At 33.2% G+C, this 18,865-nt stretch overlaps 1 protein-coding gene across 2 annotated transcripts in view; it reads left to right on the top strand.

The window, feature by feature from the left end:
* LOC140448122 (caspase-7-like) overlaps nt 1-11,263 on the top strand; it is a 31,812-nt gene extending 20,549 nt beyond the window's left edge. For both annotated transcript variants that reach the window (XM_072541200.1, XM_072541208.1), the window contains exons 4-5: nt 1,242-1,371; nt 10,808-11,263. In XM_072541200.1, coding sequence (XP_072397301.1) covers nt 1,242-1,371; nt 10,808-11,154 — 477 coding nt within the window. In that variant the 3' untranslated portion in view covers nt 11,155-11,263. The remainder of the gene's footprint in view (nt 1-1,241; nt 1,372-10,807) is intronic.
* Nucleotides 11,264-18,865: the final 7,602 nt, after the last annotated feature.

The following is an 18,865-nucleotide window of genomic DNA, read 5'->3' as shown; positions in this document are numbered from 1 at the left end:
ACCCAATTTTTTATTTGGTCGCTTTCGTTTTAAGGAATGATCTGTAACTGTGCCTAATTTAATAATTGTATATATCGTCTTATACCCGATTTTTTTAATACATGAATTCTCGAAACAATTGCATTATCAATTGTAAACTGTTCGCTGAATAACGTCTTTTGCAGCAGTGTCAATCCTACCCAATTTTTTATTTGGTCGCTTTCGTTTTAAGGAATGATCTGTAACTGTGCCTAATTTAATAATTGTATATATCGTCTTATACCCGATTTTTTTAATACATGAATTCTCGAAACAATTGCATTATCAGCCATCCCAATATTTTCTTTTTTCAAACACTCATACATATTTAAAACTATTCTTTGGGATTGTACGTGCAAATCTTTATTTTTTAATTCAGAGCTGTCATTAACATAATTGTCATTATTTATTGATAACACAGAAGTTGATGCATCTTAAAAAATGCCATCCTAGAAAAATATAATATTACTTATAACTTATATTACCTATACCTTATAATAAGCCTCCGCCTCTGCAAAAGGAAATATTTTAGGGTGTCATAGCCAGACAAACAGGTGTTCATTAGAATTTACGGCTTTGCGCTTCGCGCTGTTGCCATAATGCATGAGTTTAAAATTAGTGAATATAACCTTAATACCATTATTAATATATCTGCAATTTTTCATGTTTCCGGGTAAGGTATAAAATCAATGAAATTTGGAAAAAAATAATACAATTCTTGAAACCGTTTTTGAGAACTTGGATTCTAAGTTGTCTGATTTCTTAAAAGTCGATCATTATATCTATAAAAGTATTACCGCTAAATTCACCAACAGGGCAACGTCGAACGTTCAAATTCTCTCCAGACTACAATGTTGCCAATATTCGAAAATTACTTAGAATATAAGTAATATATACAAAGTTCACGGTTGCTTTAATTCATTAGTGAAGAGTCCATGGAAATATTAGTACCTAGTTAATTAATTTATATATATATATATATATTTTTTGAGAATATGTTTATATTATTTTTTAAGAGTGTCGTTCGTTGACTAGCAATTGAATAATAACGAATAGGGAATAGAGAATATTTTTTAAATATAACCTTAGGAATTTTAGGAAATATGTCTGACAACCTTGATTTGAAAGGCGGTCTCTTTGATACCAGAATGAGACATGTTTATGTTGGAAAATTATTAGTGGATGTACTATACGTCTTTATTATTAAATTAAATTATTTGTAGGCTTGTAAGGGCGAAAACTTTACCACAGTTGGAAATGAGTCACCGAAATCAGAGGTTTTAACACCCTCTTCAACATTCTCACCGGATATTCTATATAATGATCTCTTAATAGTCCATTCATCTACAGAAGGTAAGTCGGAACGATTTTATGCATAAAACTCGTGATATGTCAAAACTTTTCTTAAAAAATATAAAATTTTAGCAATGTGAAATTTAATTTTTTTAATTTAATGTCATCAGTTTAGTATTCTTTTAGAAATAACACTGAAAAGGTAGATGTCATCCATGACTATTGAAAAAATTGTACGAAATAAATAGGGTACTAAATGACCTTCCCAAATGAAATTTAAATACAATAAATTTACAAATAGTATAATGAGATTAATCCTAAAACAGCCTCTTATTGTTGTGCTGTATGCACAGCTTTAGTACAATAGTACAAATAGTATGCTGTGACTGTATAATTTTGTCGAAATCAACAGGTAGACTAAGGTTAAACACAAACAGGGCGGTTTTCGCCGCGTCGGTGTTGAAAGCGGTCTCTCGTCTATGGTACTTATGTTGTGCAACACAGACGAGCCGTCGTTCGTCAGCTCGCCGCGTCGGCCGCCGCGCGGCCTATGCTGAGTACCATGCGCCGTCGGCGGTTTTATGACTTCTGACGGCACATCAGAAAAATATATCTCGTGCTTTAACACAGACGTGTGACTGTTTTGCAGCGGTTTTATTTGGTTGCTTTTGTGAGTGTTTGCCAAATTTTTTATAGATTATGGAAGCTATAGATATCGATAAATTAATTAAAATTAAAAATTTATTTTATAAAATGTATTTTTCCTATATTTTTTTTGTATTTAAAAAACAATACAATAAACGGGAGAAAAATTGTTAAAAGCTAAATAAACAAAACACATAAATAATGCATACATAATAAAAATCACAAAACATGCGCAGTCAACGAGTTAAAATTACAAATATATTTTAGATACTTAAAAAGTATGTGACAACTACTTAGTTAACTTACCTTGGTGTTATTATTAGTTTTTCTTCTGGTGATATGCTTTCTCTCATATGGGTGTTATTTCTTGAGCATACCTCTTTAATAATTTCTAATAGCTCTTGAAAAGATTGCTTAGACATTCGGATAAAATTTAAAAACTTTTCTGGGTCATCTTTAATTTCTTTAACTAACGTGTAAAACATTCCTTTATTTTTTCGTTCATTTACTGTGGGATGTATCCAATACCTGCGTTTCTTCTTCTTCTTTGATCTAATATAAAATAAACTTGCACTTATTAGGAAAAACAAATCGTCGTCACTTTCACTAGATGATTCTAGAGACATAATTATACCATTCTACGTCGAAAACTCGACTAAATTTGACAACACCGAATACAATGGTAAAACTACTGCCACTGTTAAACCGCCTAATGTGTTTTAAGCCGCGCGGCAGCCGACGAGGCGCAGACGCGGCGCAAACCGCCCTGTCTGTGTTTAACCTAAAGACCTACAGTACATTTAACCAACCTCTAAACGATTAACGGAATTTGCAGAGAAGCTTTCGTTGTAGTAAAAGGCACTGGTGTTCTCCATAATGTTTAACACTTTGTTAAATTTTAGGTATAAAATAAATATACTATGTGCCATTAACCCGTTGTTCAAAGTTTTGCATATTTTGTTACATTTTTTTTAATAAATAGTGTTCTTGCATAATGTTATTTAACGTAAATTTCTTTCACCTACTTGTTTATTAATTTTTTTTGAATCAAATACTACCGCGACAACACTTTGTGAATTTAAATAGTGGTGGTTAGATTGACCATAGGTCTGTTAGAATGTACCATTTTTGAGATGTATGCGATTACGGGTTAAAATTAGGGTTTTGGTAAATATATTTAACTTTTTATTTTCAAATAAAAATACTAAAGTACTAAAAATAAAATAATTGGGGGAAACATTTTAATTTGTTTATGTACGGTTTCCAATCATTTCTAAACTTTTTATCAAACATAAGTAAATTACAATCGGCTTTCCTAATGATCATTAGGCTAATTTGCTTAATGTGTTTAGGATCTTTGTAAGCGGTTATATTATATTTTACCTCCCAAGCACAACAGTTAGAAAGTTTCTGTCATATTGATCTAAACTCAGTATATTGTAATTCAAACGTGTAGTTTCAAGTGACCATCATGCCTAGACGTAAGTTGAATATTGATGAATTAATTGCAAATGTGCATTAATACTTTACCATGGAAAAAGACAATGGTGGACCTTTAAAGACATTATTATGTATAAATCAACGCGTTTATGACGCATTCGTGATAAGTGAAAGTAAGGTAAAAACTGTAATGAAGACTGTCAGAGATTCTCAAGAAGATCTTACTGTGGTTGAGTACCACAGACTGAGTATATAAACATTCTAGGAGCATTGACTTACCTGATATAGAAAAATTAAAACTTGCAATATTTTGTATCGAATGCTTGAAAACAATCAATATGCCAGTTTAGATACTTTACTGGCCAAAATAAGAGAAAGACAAGTTTCTGAAATTAAGAGGACTAGCCTTTGGAAAGTGTTGACGAGATTTAGGATTTAAATTCAAAAAAGAAAATAATAGGTTACTTTTATGCGAAAGGAGTGGTGTGGTTCACAAAAGAATTAAATTTTTGAGAGAATATATTAGACAGCGAATCCTGATAACAGGCAAGATACTGTAAACATTAACAAAGAAAGGATTAATACAGCATTACGAATTTTTAACGCAATAATAACGTTAAACTATGTTTCAAATCAGTTATAATTTAGCTATTGCTATGATTCCCAAACCAGGAAATAAACTAGAAGAATTAACATCATATAGACCAATAAGTTTTTTACAAGTGCTCTCAAAATTATTAGTGAAATTAATAATGAAACGCATCAAATGAATCCTGCATAGCAAAAACCTGAAACCTGGTCTCGGAACATCAAGTTGGATTAAAACAAGAACTTGGAACTGTAGAATAAGTCCATAGAAAAGCCAAACCTATCCATGACTTCTAAAATGAACGATATTACTGAGCAGCATTGTTTTTAAAGAAGTCAGGTGTTAGATAAAATCTCGAATAAAGGTCTACTCTTTAAAATTAAAAACTAACTGCCTCATCAGTTTCATTAACTTCTGAAAACTTATATGACAGATAGGGGAGAGTCCTACAGTACCGTCACCTTAAGGTTTATCAACAAAAAAATCAAAATGCTAAAAGGTACATGTTTAATACTTCCTGTCTTGTATGAAAGGACTATTATGCTGTCAATGAAAGTAATAAACAATCATAATGTTTCAAAATAATCTCTTTATTAATGAAAATTAAAGATAAGGAAAAATCAAACTTTATAAAATTGGTCTCCAGTACCGGCCAGTAAATATATTACCAATTAAACAATACAGAAATCACAAATATATTGTTTGGATAGCTCTGATATGTTCGCACAAGCCTCATGAACCCAAATATTACAGTTTCCACACTGTATCCAATCCTCTTCATGAGATTCAGTGCACAAAGGACAAACTGTCTCTTCTTCAACCGGTCTGCTAGGAGGAGGTAGGTTTTCATCTTTATTTTTCCTACTTTTCTTACTAACATATCTTCCTGACAACAAGCTTTTACCTTTTTGAACATATTTTCCTGGGACCTTATTTTTTTTGTTAACGTCATTTTCCACAAGTAAATTCTTCCCTCGTTTAAGTGATTCGACGCTTGTTTTGCCTGCTTTTTTCTCTTCCAGCATTTTTTTGTATGGAGAACCAGTTATAATTTCGCTTTTTTCAGCTTTACGACTCCGGGCAGTTGCTCTTCTTTTAGAAGCCTCAGGAACCGGTGAGAGTTCTGTAAGTGCAGCTTTAAAATTGTCTGTGGATAGGTCAATTGTAGCTTCTTCTTGAGATTCTAATTGCCGCAAAAAAGCAATTTGTGATTCTCCATTAGCAAGAGTAGTTTGGTTGTGGGAATGCACAGAATTTGTAATATGGGCTACGAGATCAGGAGCAGGAGTAGTAGATGTTGGTTCTAGCAGTTGGGAAGATGAAGGCAACGGTTCTGATGTTGAAGGTGTTGCTTCTAGCAGTTGGGAAGATGAAGGCAATGATTCTGACGTTGATTGTTGTTCTGTAATGTTGGTTATGTTAGAACAAATAAAGTCCAAATCATTAAAGACATTTTTATCAAAGGGGTGTATGCCTGTGCAACGAAAGCCACTAACTGCGATTTCCATTCGAGAAACTCGATTAAAAGCTGAAGCAACTAAACCAGCAATCTCGTATTCACTGATTCTAATACCGGGATTTAATCTCATCCACAAGTCACATGCATTATTATAAGCAGATTTAAATGGCTTCATGAACGTACGATCTAGTGGCTGTAGCTTATGGGTCGTATGTGGTGGGGTGCTAAGCATATGGATGTTATTTTTCCGGGCAAATTTAATAACATCTAAGTCCTTATGACTCGCATGTCTATCTAAAATCAGGAGAACTGGATTCTCGGCTGTAGGATTAGAATACTGCACAAAATGATGCCTCCATTTTAAAAATAATTCGGCATTCATCCAGCCGTTTGGCTGAGCTTCGCCTACGCTCTCATTTGGGGCGTTAACCATTAGTCTTTCATTCATTCGGACTCATGAAAATATAAAATATGGTGGAACAAATTGACCTCCAGTGCTCATTGCAAAAAGCACCGTCACGTTCTTTCCACGTTCTGCTGAAGTCAGTTTTCCTACTTGTTTTTGGTTGTTAGTAGCTAAAACTTTGGCATGTTTTTGGACAATGCCGACACCAGTCTCGTCGCAATTCCATATTTTATAAGGAGTGAATTTAAACCTCTGTATCAAAGTCTCTAAACCATCAAAAAAACGCTCAACCTGAGGTCTGTTAAATCCTACTGCTCTCATTAAGCTCGTTGATTCAGCACTCCGCAATGATAAATCACTATGTCTTTTCATAAAAGAATAATAATAGTTTTTCCCTGCCATTCTTTATTAAACTGGTGAGGTAACTTCAACTTCTCTGCCAGTTGAAAAGCAAGACGTAAAAATTCTTGCCTGTTTAAAGGCATTAGTCTATTGGCCAAGTCTTTAACATGTGTCGCCAATGTTTCTTCATGTTCAGGTGAAAAAGTATTGTGAAAACGACCCATAACTGGCTCAATGGATATCTCTTTATTATTTTTAATAGCACTTACTCTGTCATTCAATGTAGTTCGTGGTATCTGATAGCGTTCGGCAGCTTGGCGTGCACTCATCTCATTATTCAGTACCTTTTCCACGGCTTTTCGCATGTTCGCAGGATCCCAGCTGCCCTTTTTTTGCCTCACATGAACATTATTTTTATCACTTGGCATTTTTGCGTACCTGTAAGTAAAAGAAATCTTTTAAAAACGAACTTTATTATTGGCCGGTACTGCAGGACAATGCAGTGGCCGGTACTGGAGGAAACGAAAAAAAAAAAAAGTTTGTTTACAGGTAAAAACAAACGCACAAATATTAATTTAAAGTATACTTTTTTATAGTTATATAAGTACACTATACATACCAGGAGTTATTTGTTTTAAACTGGATCTTTAAATGTTGAAAATCACCAACAGAATTTTAAATATGCAGTGTACGTCTATGATGCCCAACACAAATCTTTGCACTGACAAGAATCCTGTCGCGACAAGTTGACACCGCGCTGGGCTTGTACTTATAGGAGTGTCTAGCACTAATACCGATAATCATCACCGTACCATCTATTATAGGTTTGTAGAACTTTCAACTGGCCGGTACTGTATGCCGGCCGGTACTGTGGGACTCTCCCCTACTACTCAAATAAATATGAATCAGTGACTACCTCAAGAAATAAGCCCCATCGTGAAACAGAGTCTATTGTTAGAGGGGGGATGAGTTGTCCACAATCGCCCACTGATGTCTCTATATCTTCTGCAGCTTCAACTTCTTTGAGTTCAAGTGTAGGTATAAAACGCAAAGGCATTGCAGCAGAATAAGGAGAAAGGTTGCATATCGAAACTGGTGTCTCTATATCTCCTGCAGCTTCAACTTCTTTAAATTCAAGTATAGGTAGAAAAGGCAAAGGTATTGCAGCAGAAGAAGGAGAAAGGTTGCATATCAAAAAAGAAAAATTGGACATCATGAAATCAATGGAAAGAAAAGAAGACGAGAAACATTCAACTTATCATTTTCTGATGACCCTCAAAGACCCCATTAGCAGCCTTCCTATAAATTCACAAATGTTTCTCTGAAAAATAAAATTATGGAAATTGTAGTGAAGGACATTGAGAATAACCAGAAACCCAGTAATGCCAATTCAGGAGACGATTCAACTTTAATTTATACTTTTTCCGATGACAAAATATAGGTTAAATATATATGTATAATATCTGAATAGGCCCCTATTTGTAAATACTATTTAGGCCACTTCATTTGTTCTTATTTTTGTTTACCGATTTTTATCAATACAATTTTTAAAAACATATAACTACGTTGTTTTTACACCCCTTTACACTTGTAGATAAAGAAAAATACAAAGTTAAAAGTAATTAAAAATTTATTTAAAATCTTGGTTACTTACCGAATAGTCACCATCAGCCTTTCTTCACATGAAATAATTTGTCTGTAGTTCGTATTTCTTTTGACGATTTATGGACAAATGAATTCCAGTATATAATCAACTGTAGGGGTACCCATTCTAAAATATCTCCAAAATCTTTATTCATCTTCTCGTATAGAGTTAAGAACTGTCCACTAGTCTCTTGACCTTTATTGATATTGCGAGTCCAGTATCGCCTTCGTTCTCCCACACATTCGTCATCAAGTGAAGAACTATCTAGTAGAATCGTCTTCATCAGAGTTGATAACATTATTATTGCACTAAATAATTTCAACCGACAATGAGGCTGATTTAACTTGAACTAATAGCGAATCGGTTTCAATGCGAACGCAGGCCGATTTCACTCGGGCCTGCCGTCACATCGCTTTACCCGGCCCGGCTCGACTCGGCTTTGGTGTGTGATGCACCTTAGGCTCTAACAATGGAAATTCTACAGCGACCGGTTAATGGAAGTGATAAATTTTATTGATCTCATGAGAATCGTAAAAAACGGCAAATGGCTGTCTGTTTTTCAGTGTGCCTCCAGTAAGTTGTCGCTCCATCGTTTTTGGGGTCTTCTTACTGATCGTCTTCCTATTGGCGAATTGTCTCTTGCCGTCTTTACTACTCTATTTGTTGTCATTCGGCTTATATGATCGTTACATTCTATTCTTCTATTTCTTACCCAGTTCTTGATGTTCTTCACCTTGCATCTGAGTATATCTGTACTTCTAGCTCTGTCCCATAGTGTTTTACCATCAATTTTTCTAAGTGTTTTTATCTCTGCTGTTTCTAATATCCTTTTTGTCCTCTATGTGTCAGGTCTTGTTTCTGCCGCGTATGCCATTATTGGACTGATGACTGTTTTATAAATTCTGCCTTTCGTTTCTTTCCCGATATTTTTATTTCTCCCTATTGTTTCATATAGACAGCCTGCGGCTTTGTTTGCTCTATTAACTTGATCTTCCACTTCAGTTAGAGCTTTCCGTAGCTAGATAATGTGATGCCTAGATATTTAAACTACATCACTTGTTCTATTATCTGACCTTCCAGCTCCAATTTACATCTTAGTAAATTTGCTGTTGTAACCATGCATTTTGTCTTTTTTTGAGGAAACTTAACATGTTAAATTTTCTGGCGGTTATATTAAATTGGTGCAGCATACATTGTAAATCATCTTCACTTTGAGAGAGTAGTATTGCATCGTCTGCATAGCAGATTATTTTAAGTTGTTTTTCTCCCATTTGGTATCCTTTTTAAGTTCTTACTTTTTTTATTATTTCATCCACAATCAGGTTGAACAATAGAGGACTCAGGGAATCTCCCTGTCTTATCCCATTCCAGCTTCAATAGGGTCAGTTAGTTCTTCTTCTAATTTTACTTTTATTGTGTTGTTTTGGTAGGTATTTTCGATCGTTTTGATTATTCTTAGAGATATCTCTTTTGCGTAGAATAAGTGGATAACGTCTTTTAATTTGACCCGGTCAAATGCCTTATTAAGGTCCACGAAATCTAGATATGCCGGTTTGTTGTATTTTAATGATTTCTCTTACACTTGCCTCATTATAAATATAGCGACGGTGCATGATCTTCCCGACCTAACACCTTGTTGTTCTTCTGCTAGTGTTATAATTTCATTCCGTTTATTTGTTATCACTTTGGTTGTTAATTTTAGTGTTGTGTTTAATAAATTAATTCCTCTGTAATTTTCCGAGTCCTTTTTGAAGAGAGGTATTAGGATGCCTGATCTCCATTTTTGGGGAATTCTGTTTTGTTCTATTATTTTTTGGATTAGTTTTAATAGTTGTTTGGTCAGATCTAGTTCTAAGTACTTTAGGGGTTCGTTCGGTATTCTGTCCTCTCCTGGTGATTTTCTATTTTTCAATTTCCTTAATGCTTCCTTTCCCTCTTCCTCTTCAATATTTATTTCTTCGTTTGTCGTCACCTCTGGTGTTGGTGGTTAATTATCGTCACCTTTAGAAAATAGGGATCAAAAGTAGTCTACCCATGTTTCCTTCTGAATGTGTTTCGTTTTTATTAGTTCGTTCATCTCTTTTCTTTGTCCTCTGATCATTCTCCATATTTCTTTTTGTGTTCCGAATAAGCCGTGTTCCATCTGTTTTATGAAGCTCTGCTAGTGTTCCCTTTTTATTTGTCTACCTAAAGTATTCGTTTCATTTCTGATTCGTTTATAGTTGTTGTATGCCTGTTGTGTTTGTTGTGTTCTGTATTGTAAAAAGGCTTTTCTCTTGTGATTCTGTTGCTGCGTTAATTATGTTATTTTTGAGTTTTTCCCAGCTTTCCTCGATGTTATCGTTTTCTAATATTTCATTCCCAGCTATCTTTTCTGATACTCTTTTCCTGTATGAGTATTCCGTGGATTCCGTATTTAGTCCTTCCACTTGGGTGGGAAGTATTTCAGGATGATTCTTATTTTACATAATACTAGGCTATGGTCGCTACCTCCATCTGCTGAGATGAGGCATCTAACGTCGATTATTTTCGATGAATGTATAATCTCTGTTGGTTATAACATAATCTATCATAGATTTTTGTCCACGAATGTTATTAAATTAAATGTATATTTGTGTTGGTCTTTGTGGTCCAAAAACTTGTTGTTTATTCTTAGTTCGTTATTCGTGCAGAATTTTAGTTTAAAACTAATAAACTTCTGCAGAATTTAGCTTTTTCGTATAACTATTAGAGGTCAAATCTCTGACGACTTGACTATTATGTAACTAAAATACTTCGGTTGTCTCTCTTTTATTGTTCATATTATACCCTGTCCTTTAAAACATTCTAAATAAAATAAAACGCAGTTCAATAAAAAATTTAGCACACTGTATATTTTTCCACAGCAGTATTTATGAAGGCACATTTATACAAATAGTTTTGACTTGCTCTGAAATTATATGATAGTTATTTTAAAATAATTCTTTTTAGGTAACTGTGCATTTAGAAGTCCATATACCGGATCATGGTTCATTCAAGAACTTTGCAAAAATTTCATAGCCTACGGGAGAAAAGAGGAGGTCGTAAGTTTGATCATTCGAGTCACAAAATGTGTTTCGGGAAATTATTACTATGCTAAGGAATACTCTAATGCCAAACAAATGCCGTTTTTTATATCTACATTGAGAAAAAAGTTTTATTTGAATAGAAACAAGGAAAGAGATGCAATTTTAAGAATAGCCGAAACTAATGAAGATATACTTAAGATTTTAGTAGAGATTAAAACTCAATTAGATAATATTTTTGCAAACGAAGAAGAAAAGAAACACAAGAAATAACATAACTTTAATTTAGTTTATTCAATTTTTTATCTTTATAGTTACGTAGGTATACATTATATTATATTAAATTATTTTTCAACTTAAAATAAAATCCTATGCCAGTAGGTATATGTCTATTCTTTATTTTTGTCTTCTTCATGATATATTTTACTTCCATCCCATTAGTCCAGGACATGTCGCTAAAAATAGTAAAAAACCTCTGAATTTTTTTATATTCATCGATTTACTTGAAATTTTGACAGTAGGTAGAAAATAGCTAAAATATAAAATTCGGTGGTGGAAAAGCTTTATAAAAAATCATGTTAGTCGCTAGCAGTGGCGGAGAGTCCTTAGGGCCGGGACCCACCAAAACATATGTAATACATGTAGATTTTTAGTTACGATTTTATTTTATATAAATATGCATTAAATAATTTATTTGCTAATGTACATCGTTTTTCCCTCCTGATACAAAAATAATATATTGTTTAATCACGCACAGTACCTACAGTTGTAATCACAGACAACGCCGTTGCAATCACGTATCGGCTGTATCGTATTGCTTATGTTTTTCTGCTGTCGTCAATTATCCTAGGCAGACCGTATAAACTAATTAGGGGCCCGTTTTGGCTGGCCCGTCTGTGTAATTAATATGCTATTTTGGTGTAATAACGTTAATTTAAAATGAACAAAGCAGACTATTTATTACAAAGTCCTTTTCATACGTTAAGGATAGAGGAAAATATTAAATTAAACGATTTGGTGCGTATCAACCAAATGACTTTACATTTACACAACTAGATCGTAAGAAAAAGAGAAAATTCTGTAACAGGTGGTTTGGTAAAACATCGAGGTTAACAGTGAGTGAAGAGAAATAAAGTTTATTCCGTTTTTAATGTTAATTGTTTCTTGGCGAAGGGTTTTGGACAACTGTAGGTTGTAAAGGTCTCGAACATTTAAGTGAGAAAATTAAAAAAACACGAAGAAAGTGCTCTTCATTTAGAAAATGCAAGTAAATTTAAACTATTTGGAACTGCCAACATTGCTTCAGTGATGGACTCTGCTCATAAAATTTCAGTTCAGACACACAATTAATAGGTCACAAAGAATAGGCCCATATAAAATCGAGTTATTGAATGTTTAAAGTATTGCGGCAGTCATGAACTAGTATTGAGAGGACACAATGAAGCACAAGAATCAGCAAATTGTGGAAATTTTTTAGATTTATTATCCTTGCTTAGTAATCTTGATAGTGTATTAGAAGAACATTTAAGTAGTAAGTAAGTACATTAGTTTTTAAATAAACCTCACATATTATATAGAATGAACTTTGGGATTGCATGCATAAGGTTTATTATGAAGAATTATGCAACGATATTAATTCTGCCAGTTTTATGTAGCTTTAGAAGCTAATAAAACAACAGACATATACTGCAAAAATCAATTTGTTATTATTTTGCGATATATTAAGGGTGATTAACCTGTTAAACGGTTTTTGCGCTTTGAAGACATGTAAGATTAAGATCGAACAGCTTACGTCCTCAGTGAGGTTCTAAAAAATGCCTTTCATCACCTTTCAATATTGGAAAGAAAGTCATGTTCAGATCCTGATGCACAATTATTACCCTTATGCGAAGTATCTACACTGTTACTAAATTTATATAATAAAAAGTTATTATAGCAAGAATATAAAATCAGTTAATTCAGTTATTTTTCACCAATATTACTTGATTCACTATATTTTTTTTCTACTTCACCTAAAAGCAGTGACCTTTTGTGGTCAGTCTCTAATAATCGCATTCCTACTATTTCTAAAACGAGGTGGAACTTCCGATCGCGTGTCGCGAACACTATTCATGAAAATAAATCTAAATTATTGCAATGCTTTGAGAAGATCGAGAAGGAAAATATGATTGGGATTATACAACAACGAGAGAAGCCTATAAACATTTCTTCTATGAACTCATGAAGCATGTTGATATTTTATACCAAGCAATTCCCCAGTAAGCACAAGTACGTACATAAGACAAACTAAGTACGTACTGATGGGACATAAAGTATGTACAATGTACGTTCTTTGCTGTACGAAGTACGTACTTAATACGTACATAAGACGTACAATTTTCCAATTTATTGTACATACCTAGTACATACTGAAGGTACGTACCTAGTACATATTGAAGGTATGTAGGTAGTACATACTATATATACATATTATGTACATACCATACACACTTATGATGATTTATGTAAATAAAAGTAAATATAGGTGAATATATCTTTATTATTTATATTTGAAGTACTTACAAAAACAAGTAAAACTTATAAATCTTAAAGTTTACCAAATGGTTTTGTTTTAAATATACTTCCTCACCCACAAAATACATTTTTCAGTATGACTATATAAGTTAAAAAACACTCGACTGAATAAGATAACAGGAAACCACACTATAAGCACAAACACCAAAAATAATTTAAAAAAATCTAAATGAAACTGTCTTGCAATGAATTATCACATCAAAACTGTACTCGAGCACTCGAGGTGGAAAATTCCTAACCAAACAAATTAGGTTAGGTTAACATAACCTAACATAATAAATATGTTTAGCTCTTCTTTCTCACGGTACATACTTAAGACGTAATAGTACGTACTTTTCTGTACGTAATGGTATGTACCGCAGTGTACATACTTAAAACGTACATTTTACATAATGTATGTACAGTACCAAAATTGTACGTACTCAAAACGTACTGTGCTGTTTGGGTCAGATGCGAAATATCAATACAGTGACAATATCTAATGAATTCCACCACTTTGAAACAACTGTATCCGAAATACGACAAAATATAGGAATGGATCAAATTAAATCGTTAACAGAACGATATAAATATGGCTCTGAAGTAAATCTCACCGCCGATGCCAAAGAAGTATGTGATATTTTGGTTAATTAACTTAAAACCCAGCAGACAGCAGATATGTTAACTTAATAAAAGAAACTATGAACCAAGCTACAGCTACATACTACCTAAATGAAATTGAACACACGAACCCTGTACCATTAAACAGGGGACTCAAACAGAGAGATACTTTATCACCCAAACTGTTCACCTTAGTTTTGGAGGACGTTTTTAAAACCCTAAATTGGAAATATAAGGGAATAAACATCAATGGCCGCTACCTCAGTAATCTACGATTTGCAGATGACATAATCCTGATAGCTACTGACCTACAAGAAATGCAAACCATGCTTTTAGAACTACATACCGAATCTTCTAAAATAGGACTGAAAATGAATTTAAACAAAACAAAAGTCATGCACTCCGAAGACACCGTGACAATAATAAACGATAAAGTTATAGAAAAAGTTGAAGAATATATATACTTGGGACAAAAAAATAATACTAAATAGGGAAATTCAAACTGAAGAAATAAAAAGAAGAAGAAAGTTAGCTTGGGCAGCATTCGGTAAACTGAACTATATACTCAGAAATCAACAAATTCAATTACATCTTAGATCTAAAGTTTTTGATGCATGCATTATTCGGGTATTAACTTATGCGGCACAAACATGGACAATCACAAAAAAGAATATGAATATACTTAGAGTCACTCAACACGCGATGGAAAGAGCAATGCTAGGTATATCACTTAAGGACAAGAAAACAAACACATGGATAAGACAGAAAACCAAAGTCACCGATGTGGTGCAAAAATCATTAAAGTTGAAATGGGAATACGCTGGACATGTAGCTAGGAGCGATCTAAACAAATGGCACAGATCAATTTTAACCTGGAGACCATACCAACACAAAAGATCCAGAGGCAGACCTCCTATGAGATGGACAGATGATCTGAAAAGGACTGCCGGGAAAAATTGGCTACAAGTAGCGTACAATAAAAAACAATGGAAAGGAAGACTTGAAGAGGCTTATGTTCAGATGTGGACGTGAATGGCTAGACGAAGAAGAAGAAGAACTTAAAACCCAATTTCAACAACAAGAAATATTTGCCACTTTTGAAAGTATTGACCCAAAATATTTTCCTATATTTAGAGAAGTGTTTCAATATACCTTAATCAGTACTTTTGCGTTAAATTACAATCTCTTAATTTGTAAAGATAAATTGAAAAATGCACTTCTGGTGATATATCACACAGACACATTCAAAAATATGTGTAAGTACAGTCAGTGAACTCTTTAGTTTTTTCGTCCAGTATTCCTTTGAAGAATCAGTTTCTGAAGTATATAAACTATTACAAATTTCATTAACCACTTCAGTTTCAACAGCGGAAGCAGAGCGACTTTCAGCACTTTAAAAAGAATTAAAGCTTTTCTTCGAAATACTATGGTCCAAGACAGACTGAATTCACTGGCTGTCTGTTCGGTTCATAAGGGAGTACTTGGTAAAATTCCTAACATTAACAATAGAGTCATCGACATGTTTTCTAGCCAGAAAACCAGACGTGCTCAACTTTTGTACAAGTAAAGCTGCTATTGGGCTGCTAAGTTCAGTACAGTGTCTGTATAGTTTTTTCTAGCCATGTTTTCCAATCTTTATTTTCCTTATTATAATTTCGTCAAATTTATATGCGGCTCAGAACCCACCAACTAAAATTGTCAGGTAAATTGTTTACCCACTTAAATTAGAACAATTAAAAACTAGAGCACACGTATTGTATAAACACAGGTGTGTCTTATTTCATAAAACTTTGGATATAAATCTATCTTTGTATATTAAGCACTTTTGTATAAACATTATTTGACCTAATTACCAATCTTATATAATCGTAAACATACAATAATAACATTAGGAGTAGAGTTCAGTCATTCATTCATTAGGTTCTCGTATTTCAGTCTGGCCAGTATTCGCAATGTGAACACGAACTAATGTAAATAAGTAATGTCATCGATACACTATTCCGTGGATATGTATTTCTGGATTTTCAGGTTGTCCAGGTTTCATTTTTCGGTTTTTGGGTGTTTAGTCTTCTCCTGTCTGTTTATACAGCATCTAAATTTTATTTGTAATAGAAAGTGATCCAAATCGCGTACTGCTCCCGTCTCCTAGTTCTCAGGTCCATTAAGTTTGTTGCCGCTCTTGTCTATTAACGTATGATCTATCTGCTTGGTTGCTTGCCCCTTCGGTGTTATGGATGTCTCGTTTAGGGAAAAAAGTTGAGCTTATGATCATTCCTTTGCTAACAGAAAGTCTATCATTAGATGGTTTCCATTGTCATTATTGTATCATGGAGGCTATGCTTACCTATTGTTCCCATGTATTCGGTTTCTTTTCCCATCTTGGCATTCATCTCCCCCATTATTATTTTTATGCTTGATTGTATCCGGTGTCTAGATGTTGATAACTATTTCTTTTTCTTCTAGGTTCTTTTCTTCAGTAGGATAGTGAACGTTGATAATTATTATTCATAAAATAAAACTGTATCAATTAAAATAAAGATTTTAATGTTTTTTGAATTTCTTAGTCAATTATCGATTATTTTTTACAAACAGAAAATCTTCAATTAAAATTACTGAATATACACTTCCATTATTCATGATTTTTCTTCTTTTTCCATGAAAGAAGTCTGCAACAGTAAGTGTATTTGACTATTGCTCGTGTGAGAGGAATTTCTGTAAAGGCTTTTTCATCAGACGCCATGTTTCTCGTACAGTTTTGATTCATGACTAATACACATTATACGTCATATGTCACTGGTTTATAAATTTTTAAAGAAATACCTATTAAATAAAAAAATAACATTGTTTATAAAGTAATAGGGACTTTGGAAAATTTATAAAATAATATGTATTGTCTTTAAATGATTTAGAGCGTGCATCATTATTTTATACTCCATAAGGACATCGCTTCGTTGTCCATGTCGTACAAGTATGTAGGTAAGATACAAGGTATCTTTTTTTTTCAGTAACTATACTTGTTTGGTACTTTTTATCTTAATTAGGTGTTCACATGCACTTTATTATTATTTATATTACTAATCTAACCTAACATATTTGTTTACAAAAATTGTACTTGTACGAAAAAAATGGCTGACACTATTTTGTGACGGAAAAGCCTACCTATTGAGTGGCCACTATACTACTCGTGAAGTTGATCAAAGTGCAGTGAGTACGAGAGTGTAGACAGGTACTTTATGCGACTTCGCTTCGTCTCGTTCTACTTCCGATCTGTGTCTGTTTTTCGCGTCCTTGTCAAAGGGACCGAAGTTCGAATACGAAGATTCACACTACATTACAGTCCATCTAATTTGCTTACCGTTGCACGTCATTATCATTGACAGATATTGAAGTTGACATACACTTTTTTCATTACTTATTAACATTAGTCAACACCGCAACTGTCAAATAAGTGTTACCAATTTATGCCAAAATATCACCTTCGTTCGATTACAGTTACAGTGTATTCCGAACAAATGATAAAAACGCTTTATAATGCATTTATACAAATTAAATGAAACATATTATTGTCTATTTTTTTAAGTTAACATTAATAGAAATCTTTAAATATAATTTCTACGCGTATACAATAAAAATATGTCTAGTGGCTGTAATGCCAGTGTACTCGGCAAAGTGATTCTAAAAAAGAACACACCTACCGCCTAAATATTTCGTGTTGGTATCATGTGACCCATCGAGTTAGAATCTATGGAGAAGCTATGAGCATATTAACGTGTGTATTAAAAACGGCGTCAATAGGTGTGGCTAGCGATCATAGCAATATGGCGGAGGGATCAGGGCCTGACTCATCGAGCACTTTTTGCTCAATGGCCTGACTCAATAATATTAAAACTACTATACAAATATGACTAGTTATTCAGAAGATTTAATCATAATCTAAAAAAGTGCAATACATTTTTAATAAACTATGATTTATTTATCCCGCGGTAAACACTAAACATATTATACATAAAGATAAATTAATACAGTCAAATAACAAGTTGTATCTGAAAGAGATAATAATATAAATAATATTTTAAAGGGTAAAATGAATATACGGTATGAAATAAAAGAAATACGTTCGTTTTAGAACTTACATATTTGATAGCTACAAATTAACTGACACTTAAAAATTTAGTTCAATTAACAAAGTTAGAAAAGTTATTATTAAAAAAAATAAAATTGAATATCTGCCAAATATCACAATGGAAATACTGTGTAGAAATAAAAATAATTATGTTGCAGTAGTTAATAAGAAATTTTAAGATATTTAGGATGAAGATATTTGAGTATTCTCAAGAATAGCACGATCTACCTTACTTACAAGATTTTTTAAGAATACTATTAATTTATTTTCCGAAGTACGGCCATTACTTTGTTTACATATTTGTATACTAACCTGTGGAACGTTATTCCTGAAGATTTTTTATTAACATTGCTTCTGCTACTGCGACTACGTTGAGAACAAGAAACCATTATTATGCACTATCACAATATAATATTACAGTTTTTATAAAAGTATTATAAAACTAGAAATATTCGAAAAACAACAAACGTAAACAATCTTACACGATCTGTCAAAACGATCATAACAATATGGCCGAAGTTAGGTCGTTTTTAGTCACGTGATGCCCTCTCCATAGATTCTAACTCGATGATGTGACCTCACGGGCTATGACGTACAACGGAAAGTAAATTAGATGAAGTATACTCGACTAGTATGTAAAGAGTAACCTCGCCTCGATTAACTTCACTTCGTCCGAAGCACTTCGAT

The sequence above is a fragment of the Diabrotica undecimpunctata genome, chromosome 1, assembly GCF_040954645.1.
Source record: "Diabrotica undecimpunctata isolate CICGRU chromosome 1, icDiaUnde3, whole genome shotgun sequence".
NCBI classification, from domain to species: domain Eukaryota; kingdom Metazoa; phylum Arthropoda; class Insecta; order Coleoptera; family Chrysomelidae; genus Diabrotica; species Diabrotica undecimpunctata.
Note: the sequence above shows the minus strand (reverse complement) of the source record. Positions and strands in the feature narration are given on the sequence as shown.